Below are 14,846 nucleotides of genomic sequence, written 5' to 3' on the forward strand. Positions count from 1 at the left end.
TATCGTAAACCAACACCCTGTGTACTGCACACGAACATCGCTTGCCTCAAGACGAACTAATTTGGATCGAGAGCAAAGAAAAATGCAAATCGCTGAATATTCTCTAAACATTTGATGTCAAATAAATGTACTTTACCACATTTACAATCTTGCGGTTTGATTTCAAAGTACAGTTTCACATTCCGAATTGTGGTGCTGTATTGTGAGATGCTCTAAGACCCTGTGTACAGCAAAGGACCATCGCGTTCCTCAATACGAACTTTTTGGAACATGAGCAAATAAAAATGCAAATCGCTGAATATTCTCTAAACATTTGATGTCAAATAAATGTACTTTACCACATTTACAATCTTGCGGTTTGATTTCAAAGTACAGTTTCATATTCCGAATTGTGGTGCGCTGTATTGTGAGCTGATCTGTGTTGATTTCCGGGGTCTGTGTGGAGTCGCGTAGAAGACGCCTGGGCGCGTTTGCCTACGCAGCTCAGTCACGTCACGGATAGAGGCGGGGAATATGAATGTTTTGATAAAGTCTGTTTCAGGGGCGGGGGATTTGATTTAGTGCCGCAAAGGCAGGTGAGCCAGGTCGATGCGGCGGAATGATAGGATTATCACAAAATGGAGGCTGATTTCGAGTGCGATAATGGGCGAAAAGTCGGGTAAGGTCCATAGGAAAGTTTCCTACGATCTACCGATTTATGCTTACAAACACATGGCCGACCCGTAGGGACAATAAAAAAAAAGTCCCGGAACTATCCTTTAAAGAGAATGAAATCCCACAAGTATATGGGAGGAACTACATGAACTTATGAAGGAAACATCAAGAGACTATCAGGGAAGTTAACTTAAAGAATCCTATATTCTAAGCATACATTGTTGTACCAATAACCACAGAAGATAAGATACAGCCTTAAGGAGGAAGCCGATGAGAGGAATACAAGAAGAGAGACGACTAAGAGAAGAAAGACATTCTTTTGGCCTATTTTTGAGTTATTCATATTACTGGTAGTGTCCGGTAGCGTTAGGTTTGGGACGGAGGACAAATTATACTTTTTGACTTCCTGACGACAGACAAGCACCTTTAGTTAATTTAGATAGGCAGGGCAATCCCTTTAGTAAAAAGGAAACGTAAGCCTTTTTCCAATGTTTTCATTAAAGAAAGGTAACATGTCCGTAATGTGTCCAACTCCTCCTTCCGACCCGCCACATTGCACAATGTTCTCTGTAGGTTCTATTGAAAAACCTGTGGTAGCCCAGATATAAAAACTAAAGAAAACAGAGGGGTAGGGGCTACCGCAGCCCTCCAATCACCATCATTGTGCACTCACAATTTTAGTGGCCATCAAATTTCACACACATCTGAGAGAACCCTCTCCCCTACTAAACCAGGTTGCATTCAACCAGGCAAGACTGAGAGCCCTCAGACAGATCGCATCAAGGCCATATAGCTTTTCCTGACGTGTCAAACAACAAAGAAGACCTGCAATGAAAATGACAAGTTAAAGAGTTTTAAAAACCAACTTCATGGCCAGGGAGCAAGTAGCTACAAATCCCGTGGAAAGGCTACACTGTGGTGCAAACAAAATTAAACGAGTCACCAGCATGTGACCCAACATGCCTTCTGGGTGAGAAAACTTACTAAATGGGGCTTTTGGAGTCCCCCTTCCAAGGTATCCTTGTAGGCTGCTTAAGGCAGCATATCAAACATGGGTTTCAGCTGTCAGTGAGGCTTTAGAAATAAACGTACTGTTGCCACAAATGGGTTCAGAACACCAGAAAGCCAACAAAGACTCTGAACTACTAAAGTTAACCAAGGAATCCCACAAATGTATTTCAGACCTAACAATAGGGTTAATACTTTCTTCTGCAAACCTCGCTCACCATCAAACTTACCATAAAGGCAGTGGTGCTCTATGTTACCTACCTTGGGTTGAATGGCTTCTTTCTGGCTGACAAGCTGTGACCTTAGGATGAGAACTTCTTCCTTGCGCACATCCAGCTCCTCACTAATGGCCATCAGCTGCTCTGTGAGGACTTTGTAGGCAGGTGCTCCGGGAGCGGTCACTGCTGGAGATCCCTTCTCAGTTAGTGCCCTGCGCATCTCATTCAAGTCATTCTTCAGCTTCTTGTTTTCAGATTCAAGTTCTTGGCGCTACAAAGATAGAGAGAGAACAATCACAAGGGAATGTGTAGCACTTGAATTGGCCAGGAAAGAAAGTTAAAGGGTGAAGCATACTACTATATCAAGGCATCTATATACTATACAAACCCACACAATGTGTTTACTCTTCAACAGAAAACAAATAATGTACAACTATTGTATACATTTATCTAAATTTCAAGGTTTAAATTGGATGCATGTTCAAATTAAAAATAATGAGTTAGAGAACAATCTCCATTCCTTGCAATACACTCGCCATTTGCAAGTAGGCTCTAATGGGTTTGCTTTTTACAGGGATTCAGAAATGTGAGAGCTGTCGTGCAAGAAGCTCCAACCCACTGAAACAAGGTCTGAAGGATTAGTTCATGGATGGCTCTTCTGTGACTTGAACGTGTTGGTAATTATTAAGTATTGAAAGTCGACCTGGAATCTTTGTATGAAGCTTAGAAAACATATGACGTGGAGATGTAGCTTTGACCATGTATCCCTGAACTGCAGGTGAACTTCCAGTGATGGTTACTGGGTGGAACTGTGGCATGTATAACTGGTCTCAAATGGCTTATTCTACTTTCCTATTTCACATTTTAGGTGAAAGTTTTTCAAGCCTTTTTAAAGTCATTAAGTTTAGATTAAATTGGAATGTGCTCGAATGCCTTTGGAAAGTCGAAGAATTAACTACACAAACACTGAAAAAGGCAAGAGATGATCAAGCAGACAACTACATTTTGAGTAGTATGTTGGCTTAGAGAAGGTGCAGTAAACATGAGACTTACAGGGAGTACTTCTGATCCCCCTTTGTGCCTTAATAGAACCGTTCTCACAGACAGGTGAAATGCCTGCTCACAAGCAGTCAGATGAACTCCATGAAGAAACATAGGGAGAACAATATTCAGTGTAATGGGGGAAGATATCTCTGGGAAAAAAAAAACATTGTTCTTGTGCTTTGCCACATTCATCTGCGGCTGTGTCGTTGACCCAAGACAAAAGGGCTCGTTTTTGCTCATTAGTAAAACGGACCTAAAAACCGGACCACTGTAAAAAAAAAAAAAAAAAAAAGAAATAGGGTAGTTCTAGGTAGAATAAGATAACTATGGACATTCTTGGACACATTTACTCACTGTCAGTTTAATCAGGCTGTTGCACTTTCTTCACTTTCCCCAGCACATGGTTACTTGTTATGCAGTCCTCTAGATGTTTTGGATGACAACTCACAGGAAACCTCATCACTGACTATGCTGGCTATGGGTCATGGGAGCTGTCCAGAACAGCTGGAGAGCCACATAATAGGTAAGCAGGCCTATGGATGCAGGAGGCCAACTATTCCAAAGTACACTTAAAGCATAAATGAATTTGTTTGAAAGTACTTCTCATTGAACCAGAATTCCTTCTTTGAGGTATGAAAGTTGGAGTCAGAGTTGTGTCCTAGACTACTCCTAACATGGAAGCCTCAACGATTCTAAATTGCTCCCAATTGCAAAATTAGAGCTGTAGTACTGGGATCAATAGTCTCTATGTGAAGTGGGGAAAAGGATATCTATGCCACGATTTACAGAAAGAGAAATGCAGTGTGCAATTTACAGGAAAATCAGGATGTTGGGGGCAGTGCAAGGCATCCTAGGCTTTCACATGATGTAGGAAGGTAGATTGGCAAGTTGGAGATACATAGACATCTCCAAAGGCACTCCATTTAATCAGCACCTGTACTTAAATATTGAGCCCACATGTAGTGGTGAACAGGGAAACACGGCTGCCAACCACATACACTGATAATTGGCCATTTTGAAAAGGAGACATGGCTCTCTCATCCTACCAACTAAGTGTGAAAGCACTGAATCAAAGACATTCTCTGCAATACCTCCTTCTTAAATGGTATTTGGGAAGCAGCATGTCCTGCTGTTTCTTTCCTCTAGGGACAAGGAATAGGTGGCAAACCTCCAAAGGCCTTACAGGCAGCAGCTAAACTGGCACACAGTATTTACTGAACTTCAGCTTTCCAACAGCTCATTCATCTGCCTTTCACAGAAACAAGCCAGGATAGCTCTACAGTCCAGACAGCATCAACTCTATACTGACGGTTTATGGGGCCTTACCTGCACGAGCCATGATACAGCTTGGCCCTTTCCTTACCCACCAATACTAAAATTGGCAGACTTTCAACAGAGACCAGAAATGCAAATATCAGCATAGACTGTCTTCCAGGAGGGGGTCTGAAGGAGTCAGTTTGCAAACTGGAGCTTGTGAACGGATGTTACGGAGCTCTGATCAAACAGTCATCCAGCTAAAGAAACACAGTAACCCTAATTGCACTCCCCCGCTCCCTCTCCTTGGCACTTCCCCCTGCACTTTACATTGTCGAACTTGCACAATCTAAATGACAAGGCCTTGTAAAATAATTTGTCTTGTCATCCCTCTGTCATAATGTGTTATAGGACTGTCCACGGTACACAATTTCACTGAGCTCTCATGAATGCGTTGTTGAAACATGAATGTTAGGTAAGATTTTCACAAAACTGGTAAATCTTCCTGACCTGGGTCAACCCCAGAACTTTTTGCTTTACTAGTGGGATATTTTTCCGTAATACCTCTGAGTGGGAACCTTTTTCCACACTCACATAATCTTTTACTCTTTTTATGGGTGTTATTTTTCTGACTCTCCATAGTGTCTTTTTAAAGTGATCCTCTTTAACATCTTATTGGTAATAAGTGCCTGTTGTTGCTGGGTTGCCCTATGGGCTCCCCTTTTAACTTTATTTTGCTAACCTTAGGTGAACTACAGTTCCCAAGGGTAGAAAGGATCAGTGGATCCCTTTTACATTTTATTCTGTGAAGCAAGCACACCCCATCTTATTTGGAGTGAAGGGGAGATACAATGTATCAATTTTCACATTAAGATTGTAACAATTCTGTTACAGGGACAAGCTTACCTTCAATGGCTGGTGGCAGTGATACCTTGTATTAATTTGGTGCACCTTTTCCTAATCAAAACATGTGTTCACAGCTGCAGTAAAGGCACCTAAGGGTGCTAATTTTTACCATAATGGCTCTTGTCTTTTTTCACCATTTTAGTGTTTCTTGTCCTTTCTTGTTCCTTCCCCTGACATCCAGGGTGGGAAATTCCTTTGTGTGATTTTTATCTTTGGCGGGAGTCCCCTGGACTCCCCGTCCAGGCTTCAGTCTGTCTGTGAGGGCACGAAACGAGGGAGGAGTCCCAAACTCCACAGACCTTTGTCTTCTTCCTTGCCAGAATGTGGACAAATCCCAGTGGGGGGCTGGCTGTCCTACCAGACCGCCCCTTCTTGTAAAATGTGAGGGGAGAATGCAGATGTTGTGCTGTAGTTCCTGATAAATACTTCAAACCTGGAAGCTGAAGAGAAGTCAACCACTGGAACCAAAACCAAAGAGGGTGAATGAAAAGCAGCAGAAACTATTTCCAGCGACCCGAGAGCCTGCTGTGTAACCAGAGCCTGCCGTAACCCTTCCTTCCAATCAACCTGGGGACTCTGAAAACGACGACCGTGACCCAGAGCCTGATGAGACCCACTATACTCAAGAAGACCTCCATTTTTAGCCATCCCACGCGTTGCTGGGACCTTGCGTTGCTGCAATACCCCAACACCGTGGGACCTCGAGCCACTATGCGGTGCACGGTCTTCCGAATTCTGAATCTCGCTGAAACTTTGTGGGCATCTTGGTGGATCTCCAGAAACACAAATCGATTCCGAAAAGTCCCATCACCAGAGTGCTGGACCTTTGTCATGATGAGAATTGAACCACCATTTTTGGTCTTCTGTGCTCCTTGAAAAGGTGCCAAATCCACAGAACCGCATTCAGCTACGAGGTAAACCTTGCCTTGAGCCTTCTTCATCAATCCCTGCTACAAAGTTCCTTCTGAGGTCTTGTTCTCAGTCACCACGACAAGGAATCCACTGACCGGTTGTTTGGCTGCAGAGCCTGAAGTCTTCCTGCTGCAAAATCTTCTTCAATGCTGAGGTTCTGAGTTGGCTTGGGTATGTACTTATCTTAAGTCTGTTAGGATTTCTGTGGTGTGTAGCTGTGGGGTGTTTTCGGTGATGGGGAGGCCGCTCATCCAGTTCTCCCAGTCCAACTGCTAGAATCCTGCTAGGGTGTCTTCTGTGAAGCCCCTGGACCCTCTTCTAACTCTAAAGTAAAGTACTCACCTGTTTGCCCAGTTTTCCTAAGGAACTCTGACTTTTGCTACTAAAGAATCTATTCTGACACTGCCTGTTGGTCCCTAGTCCTAGTGACCCCCCCTTCTGCCACTGAGAACACTCATGCTCCAAGAATAAGGGAAAGACTTTTAAGGGATTGGGACTTTTGCCTGGAAAAGAAAATACGTGTTTAAACGTTACATACTTGTAAAGAGTTGGTTGGTAACTAACTCTAAAAGTGAACAGTTACAAAAGTTCTTACTTACTTGGGTGTGTGATGCACTATTCTTAAAAGTATGGTCAACATCTTCTCTTCCTTAGAAACTGTTTTGCCAGTCTAATAGAAAGCAGATGTGAATGTATATTACTCTCCTGTGATTAGGTTGTGCCTCTCCCCAAAGTGTTGGTATCACCAAATTAGTACTTTGAGGATAATTATACAAGTGTCCCCCAACTTGCCCCTGCTTCCCCTGACTTGCTGTTAGCCTGTCCAGAATAAGTCTGTATTAGGTTGTTGCCTACCTAGAATAACTGAGTCAAGTAAAGTGTAAGATTGGGTTTTACTTTCCCTGTGCTATCTAACCTCGAGTCTGTGGTTCTAACTGTCCCTGATAAGTCATACTTCAGTTATCCTTATAGCTGGGAAAGACCTAACTTGGACAGCTTGTGAGATATACAAAGTATGTGGGTTTTACTTACCTTGAGTTAGCTGTGTGCCATCCAAAAATAAGTTACCAGAGCTACTGCGTATCTCAATCTGTGTTTCACTGATCTCAAAAGCACCTGTAATTGAATATTACATCCTTAGGTTTTACTCACCTAGTATAACTGTGTGTTATCACAAAAGCAGTTATAGGTTTTTACTGTACCTGGAATAAGTCTTCCACTATTCACAACAAGTATATTGTCCAGTTGACTGATTATGTGATGTGTACTGAGAGTCACTGTACACCTGGTAGGGTCGGCTCCCTTGCATTACTGATTGTAATTGTGAAATTAAATATTGTTTTTTACTCCCCAAGAATAGGTGTGGCCTATACTGAATGTGTATGAAAAGGTTTTGACTTCCCTAGAACTACTGTCAGGGGTTCCAAATAAGGTTTATACTTTGGTCTGTGTACCTTTAAGTATAATGTGGCGATTTTATAATTTTGATTTCATGTAATGTGTTAGTACGTATTTACCCCTAGATTTATCTGGACCTACCTGTATTTAAATAAATCCTTTATTTTCACATACATAGTGTTTCTTTGGACCATTTGGATTACAATTTCATTTGTACTGATTCTACAGCCCTCTCTCCCTCCTAAGATAAGCCTGTGCGCTCTGTCTATGCTACCACGTACTCAGGTGGTACAGCCTTAGACTAAGAGTGGAGTCTTGTATTGCCTCAGTTGAATGGTATTGATGAAGTTGTTGCACTTCAGAAAAACTGTGTCCTAACAATGAACATTGGATATCCCCTCAAAATAACCAATGTCTACAGTCAAGTGGCCAGAAGATGGTAGAAGAGGTAAGAGGTAGAAGAGCTAATCAGATAGTGAAATCTGAGTAGGGTTTTGAAGTAAACTAGTCAGACTAGAGCAGAACCCTTGAACAAAGTGCTCCATATACTTGAGCCCAATTACTAAGAGGTCGTTTGCTTTCTGGAGTAGCAGGCAAGTCATTTTCGGAATGTTTTTTGTGGAGGTTAATTCAAAAGTATCAGTAGATAAAACTGTTGCTTCACACCCGTTACATTTTGAGGCTACAAGAGCAGGAAGCACAAAAGCACCTAATTCTTCTCTAAGGGAATGCTCCAGTTCTGCCAGTAGCAGCATGCCTTCTTGTGATTACGTCAATCAGCAACCCTGCCTCAATTGGACTGTAAGCCTGCAAGTCACTGAGCCATAAGCAAAGAAATTCAGAAAAATAGGTTTCATATTTTATTCTGAATTTCTCTCGCTTGACTGGGAGTGCATGTAAATTGGATATTCTGAATACGAGAGACTTCAGCCTCCTTTCCAAATGGATGTTATTGCTGCAGACAGTACGGCCAAACTGAATATAAATTGCTGCATGCAGTAACAGTAATTCTATGCATTATTGATGGTTCTAGTTATTCCCCTGGATAAAGGCAGAATTGCCACGTGATAATTCCACCTCGGTCTGTACCATCATTTTAAGTGGAAGTATTACCTTCACTTACAATCTGGTGGAATTTTGTTATATGGAATTTTGTATGTGGGTGAGAAAAGAATTTTGTGGAGCGGTAAAATAGGTGCAATTTCCAAATACCACCTTTTTTTAATCACTACTAGCAAATTCAAAATGAGGGCCTTGGTGTCCAAATATATTTGAAGCTAGAGGTTTGACGAGACAAAAAATTGCCCAAGCTTCCACTTATATTCATTTATTTTGACATTTGTAAACCACACCCAGCACTGATGCATCTGGCCGCTGGTTATGTGAAAATACAGCATAAGTGCATACATACACATGTAGAAATTCTCAGTGATCTATAACGTTAAGAATTCTGTTGAAAGTTCATAGTAACGCATCCGGTTAACAGAAACAGTAATAGTTGATATTTCAAGTGGATTGTACTTTAGCAGCTCTTGAGTGTCTAGCCAGGTTTTCAAGCTTTTGTGCAAGGCCTTATAGGAGGATTCAGAGCTTAGTAATGATGGAAGAGCGTTCCAGTGTTTGGCAGCTACCACTAGGAAGCTACAACCCCCCTGCTTTCTGTTTGTTTCTGGGTATGGTGAGTAGGTGCAAGTGGATCTGTTGGATTGGTTTTTGGTAACTTGTTAGATAAGTACTTAGGGGCTGAGCTTGACAGGCATTTGTGTGTCAAGGAGAGGGTTTTGAACAAGATTCGTTTGTGGACAGGCAACAGGTGAGAAAACCCTTGTGGTTCTGTTAGCTAGGAAGGACTGTGTCCAAAGTATTGCTTTGGTTGAGAAGTGGGCCGCCGTGGAAAGGTGTTTGCAAAGTATGTTGTGGTTAACTAAATCAAAAGCTGCTGAAAGGTCCAGCAGGAGGAGGAGGAGCATTAGGTTGCCGTTATCTTTGATCTCGTCCATTTGTATTTTAAAATCCAGGAGGGCCGATTCAGTGTCATGCCCTGGACGGAAGCCCAATTAGCAAAGGCCTAGGAGGATGTTTGATTCCAAATGGTTTTACAGATAAGCTGCTCTGTCTGATATTTTAAGCAGGAAAGGTACAGTTGTGATTGGGCAGTTGTTTGTGGGAATGTTGGGGTCTAATGTAGGTTTCTTCAGTAATGGGAGGACCCACACATTTTCGAGGTTGGTTGCAACTGTGCTTGTTTCGAATGAGGCTTTGAACAAGTTTGTGATGAATTGGGTAAGTTTGGCAGTGCAGTATTTAATGAGCGAGGCCAGGGAGATATCACCTTGACATCTGGAAGGCTTAAGGTTTGTGATGATTTTCAAGACTTCTGTTGTGAATGGGGTGAATTCAAGTTGTGTATTGGTGTTCTGGGTGCTGTGTGTGTGTGTGTAAAGTCCTGCTGAGTTTGGCCAGGTGTTCAGTTATTTTTTTTTAATTCAATTTTCATTTTTAGTAGGGCGATTTTGTCAAGGAGTGCTTTTTGTATATCTGTGCACCAGGAAGTGTCTTTAAGACACGATTCTTGGGTTGGCACTGGCGATTCAAGTTCTCCTAGAATTGTGAAGCGCTCCTTCGTGCGGGAGTTGGCTTTGGCAATTCTCTCATAAGTCGCACTTTTGGTTTGGAGGATTGCTAGTTGAAGATTTCTGGAGGCGACAGTAAAGGTTTATTTGTTAGATTCAGGGGCATTTTTTCCAGTTGGATTCTGCAGTTCTCTTGGTTCTGAGCATTGTTTTGAGGTGCACCAGGAGATTAAGTGGGCTAGCGGTTTAGGTTTGCGCATGCTCAGAGGCGCTACTTTGTCAATGGCGGCTAGGAGAGTTTGCTTATATAACTACCATAGCGGAGGGGTGACTGTTTGTATTAACCAGGTAACTGGTAATGGGGTGCATCAATGGTAATAGCTTCTCTGCTGTGATATTGCGAGTATTTCTGGATAGGGTGGCTGGTGCATGTAGAGGGGTAGTATCTGTGGAATAGTTCTTCGAGATGGTGAAGGAGAGGACATGATGGTCTGACTAAGGGCCTGGCGTGTTCGAGAAGATGTTGGTATTGCAGTTAAGATCTACCAGTCAGTCGAGGGTGTGACCTTTGATGTGGGTGGGGTTGATACGGAGGGTGAAACCTAGAGCTTTGATATTGTTGGCGAGGGCATTATCAGTTGGGTCGTTGAGTCCTAAGTTAAGATCTCCCAAGAGTATGAAAATCGAGCTTGGCTTGGTGTTCTCTGAGAGGATTTATGCAACACCTTCCTCAAAGGAGAGCACAGGACCTGGGGGTCTGCATACAAGGTGGAGGGTCATGGTGACAGAGGTAGTTAAGGACATTTTGATAGAGAGTAGTTCTCCTCAGTGGAAGGATTGGTTAGGGATTTCCCTTGTAGGAAGTTGGTTCTTAGCAATGAATGCTGCTCCGCCTCCTTTGGAGATCTATCTGTCATGTAGATCATGTCGTTTTCTGGGATGGCGAGGGGGAGAGCCGGCCCAGCTGCAGTATGGAGCCATGTTTGGATGGCTAGGAAGTTTAGTCTGCTTTTGGCGATGAGACCTGCAATATCTAGTGCATGTGCTAGGGGTGATCTGGCATTGATTAGTGGGCATCTCCAAGCTGGCGTGTGGGGGCTGGATTGACCACAGTGCTTAATGGGTGCGCTAGGACTAGTGGGATCAGCGTGCTCAGAGTTGCGGTTAGAGCTAGGGTACTAGGTTTCGGAAGAGAAGTAATGTGGGAAATGGTTTTGGAATGACCTATGGTGGATGTATTCAGATCATACGTGGCAGCAGTAATGCTGTTGGTGTGATCATTCAGGTTACATCTGGTAGCCGTCAAATCAGGGGTGGCGGCATTCAGGTTAAGTTAAGTGACTGGAAGGTGTTGTTGATGTGTTCAATGTTGTGGGGGAGGTGACTCTAGAGTTGGTGTGCATTCCTCCAGGTGATAGACGGTGTTGTTGGGAAATAATGCCAGCATGTAGCTAGGCGAGATGTTGGTCTAATATTTCGAGTGAGAAGGGGGCAAGGTTGACAGGGACTTGGCATGAAATTAAAATGTGTGTCCTGAGTGACAAAGGGCCTGGGTTGACTGGGGCTCGGACTGAGGTCAAAATCTGTGTCATGCAGTCTGGCTGTGGAATTAGATTGGTGTACATAGGGCCGGAAGCGTGTTGGAGGGATGTTGTTGGAGTCTGATTGAGATTTTTAGGGTGATTGTGTGTTTGTAGTTGGGAGTGGCAAGTTGCGGAAGGTTAGCAAGGCAGAACGTGGGCTTGTGGTTAGCCAGGTCTAGGTGGGGCAAGGCAGGGATAAGTCCCGTCCTAGTGATGTGGTGATGCACCTAGGCAGCAGCCTGTGATGGCGGCTAGGTGTAGCTTTTAAGAACAGGTGGGCAGACTACTGTGTATGCAGTGAGGTTTGGCTGTGCACGTTTGGCTGCGATTAAGCAGTGGCACACATCTCGGTACAATTGGCTAAGGCACATATCTGAATACAATTGGTCAGTGGCTTACATCTAGATGCAGGTGATCAGTTGGGCATCTAAGTGCAAAATTCAGTGGAGCACATCTAACTACAATTCATCAAAGGAGCACAAACACAAATACAATTAAGGAGCACATCTAAATGCAATTAATCAAAGGTGCACATCAAAATACAATTAATCGAAGGAGCACATATGGTATAATTAATCAAAGGAGCACACCTAAGTACAATTAATCAAGGAGCACATTTCGTGGAGTTATTGGGGATAGGGCTTTTAAATTCCTGTCATTGCTAAATATGCATCATTCATGTTTTCACTTTTCAGAATCTGTTCAAGTAGTGTATAACTCTTCAGTCACACATTTTCCGAAACACTATCTTTTGTGCCTACATAATATTGCAGTGTGGAAGAAAAGTGAATGGTTCATTATGCTCCCACCTCAGCACAGCACACTTCTTACCAACCAAGGAACGTCCACTACGACTAGTGGGAAATTATGTGGAAAGGGCATTTGGAACAAGCATGTGGAAGTGTGCAGTTTTGGGCAGATAAGGGAATTGATGCAGAGGGAAATGAAAGAACATGCAACTGAAGTAGTCAAGCCGGGAACTGAACAGGGCAGTCTTACGTAACAATTGTATCACCAGATGGCACATCCATCCCACAAACATGAAAACTAATGGACTAGAAATATTGTAAATGAAGAACCAATGCATCAAAAACTATGAATAAGAACTTTATGGAAATCTTCATTGTCAAATATTTGAATGTTAGGGTTACCTTGAGTGACTCGTATTCCAGTTCTGCACCTCTGGGTTTCGCGTCCTCCTAGAAGAGGAAAAAAGACATGGTGCTAAAGACACTATTTTATACTCTTCTCCCTATATGTTGTGAAAGCTCAATTGTTTTAAACCATTCCCGCCAAGACTCCATTATCAATCCTGTATTTTCCTATCCCTTTTTCAGACTACCTGCCCCCCTGTTCTATTTAGTTTCCCCTTGTTTCTTCTTCTCAAGCAGTCACCTTCTCATTCCTTCCTTGTCCAGTTTGTTACATGCCTCTATCCTCTCCTGCGGTTTTGGTATTGTAATGCGTAGAGGCCATTGTGATTTCAGTATGCACGCTGTATAAACAGTAACAAAGGACTTATTAACTACTGCAGTATCAAAATATTTGTAGGTGTTCTATTTACAACTACCAGGCAAAGTCATTCTGGTACTGTTCTCAATCTACCTTAAAGGGAATACAATTTTCATTTAAACCATTTGCGAAACAGCCAAGAGGAGATATAGCCAAATGAGAAAGTTTTCTGTAAATCATGTGTCTTGATTTTAGGATAGGTTTAGTGGAGTCAGATGGTGAGCGTCACAAGAAGAACTGGTTGAACACCTTTATTTCTCTTTTAAGAAAAGGACCAAATGGACGCCTATAAGGTCTATGGAGAAAGCACCTAAATATAGCAAGGATAATCTTTGGCTGCTATGGTCAGAATGGAGGATGAACCAAAAAGAAGGGCAAGGTTCAATAGTAAGCTGGGCCTCCTGTCACAGTCCAAAGTCCAGTTGCCTATCTTAAACCCCAGGAGGACAGGCTGCGCCCCCTCCCCTCCCACTTCCACTTCCGCTCCTTCCAACTCCTTGCTCCTTTCCACTGGAACAGCCTCCCCCTTCACATCCGCTCTTCTCCCTCCTACCCTTCCTTTCGCTCCTCTCTAAAATCTTAACTCTTCCACTCTCCTCCCTAGCACCCCTCCTTCTCTACCTCCTCCCTTCCCCTTTACCCTCACCTCATACTCCTCCTCTTCCTAACTCTCTCCATCCCTTCTTTCCTCTTCCTCCCCTCCCCCGCTGGATTCTCGTCTCACTTTCACCTACCTTTTTCCCTCACATTCCTGCTCTTAACCCCGTCCTTAACTCCTCTTCCACCTACAACTCCCTTGTTCACCTCCCCCCTCCTACACCCTTCTCTCGCTGTAATATTGTAAGTTGTTCTTAATGCCGTTATCAGGTTGTGGTTCAATTGTCATCTTATGCTTGCTGTATGTTTACTTGTTCTCATGTAAATTACTTTGGAGTAAAGGGCTTTATAAATTCAATAAAATACAAATAAAATACACAGAGTCAGGGAATTTAGAGTGCCCCAGCACCCTCCTTTCTGGACATGATCTCTGGAGTTCACAAAGCCGCCCGCACAGTGTAGACTAATGGGCCAACCACCACTGCCATATATGTCTTTTAGTGGTCTGTAGGTGGAGGCCTTCCATGAAAAGGAAGTGGTCTAGCTCTTAACAGACTAAGAGTATGAAAGCTTTTTCTTTTTTCCTGCTTTGTAGCCTCTATTCTAGGAGGCCCTCAGTATATTTACCAGCTTCCTTCGTGTTCCTGACTTTTTGGGGGGTTAAGTGAGTATCTATTTCACCCTCACTTACCGTCAAATAATTTTCTTTTGGACAGCACAGCACAGCACTGATCAGTCCCTGTGGTTGTCAGTGCATGGAGAGCCTGCTCGCGCCCCCCATTTTGACTGATGAGCAGTACTGCCGGTTCATATGGCTACTAACAGTTAGGGAGCCGTGCCCCCCCTTTTCTTTGTCCTTCATGGGTTTCCGCATAGGCTGGTAGCAGTGTATCTTTTTTTTGTAGTGACTAGTGTGCATCTTTTTTTATTTTTTAGAAAGGTAGCCCTATGGCTGCCTAGTAGTAAAAATGGCTACATTGTTTGAAGCCGTCTTCCTGAACCATTGGCTTTGGTGGGTGCCTCCTTTATATTCAGAGGCATGAAAGCCCATATTTGTTCATCACATTTTACGGGCTCTGTATAGAGCTCACAAATTAACTGAGTGAATTGAAACTGGGTTGTAGATAATCGGGAGTTAGACAGGCACACAGATTCACACCCCCTTTGCAGTGATGTCATGAATAGGG

The 14,846-nt window shown here is 43.1% G+C and overlaps 1 protein-coding gene across 1 annotated transcript in view; it reads right to left on the reverse strand.

Moving 5' to 3' along the window:
• Positions 1 to 14,846, reverse strand: part of MYO5A (myosin VA) — a 937,291-nt gene that overhangs the window by 152,149 nt on the left and 770,296 nt on the right. The window contains exons 27-28 of the mRNA XM_069624847.1: positions 12,702 to 12,749; positions 1,924 to 2,151 (exon numbers count right to left, since the gene is read on the reverse strand). Of these exons, the coding sequence (XP_069480948.1) occupies positions 1,924 to 2,151; positions 12,702 to 12,749 (276 nt within the window). The remainder of the gene's footprint in view (positions 1 to 1,923; positions 2,152 to 12,701; positions 12,750 to 14,846) is intronic.

Source organism: Ambystoma mexicanum, chromosome 11 (assembly GCF_040938575.1).
Source record: "Ambystoma mexicanum isolate Mex_15411 chromosome 11, UKY_AmexF1_1, whole genome shotgun sequence".
NCBI lineage: Eukaryota > Metazoa > Chordata > Amphibia > Caudata > Ambystomatidae > Ambystoma > Ambystoma mexicanum.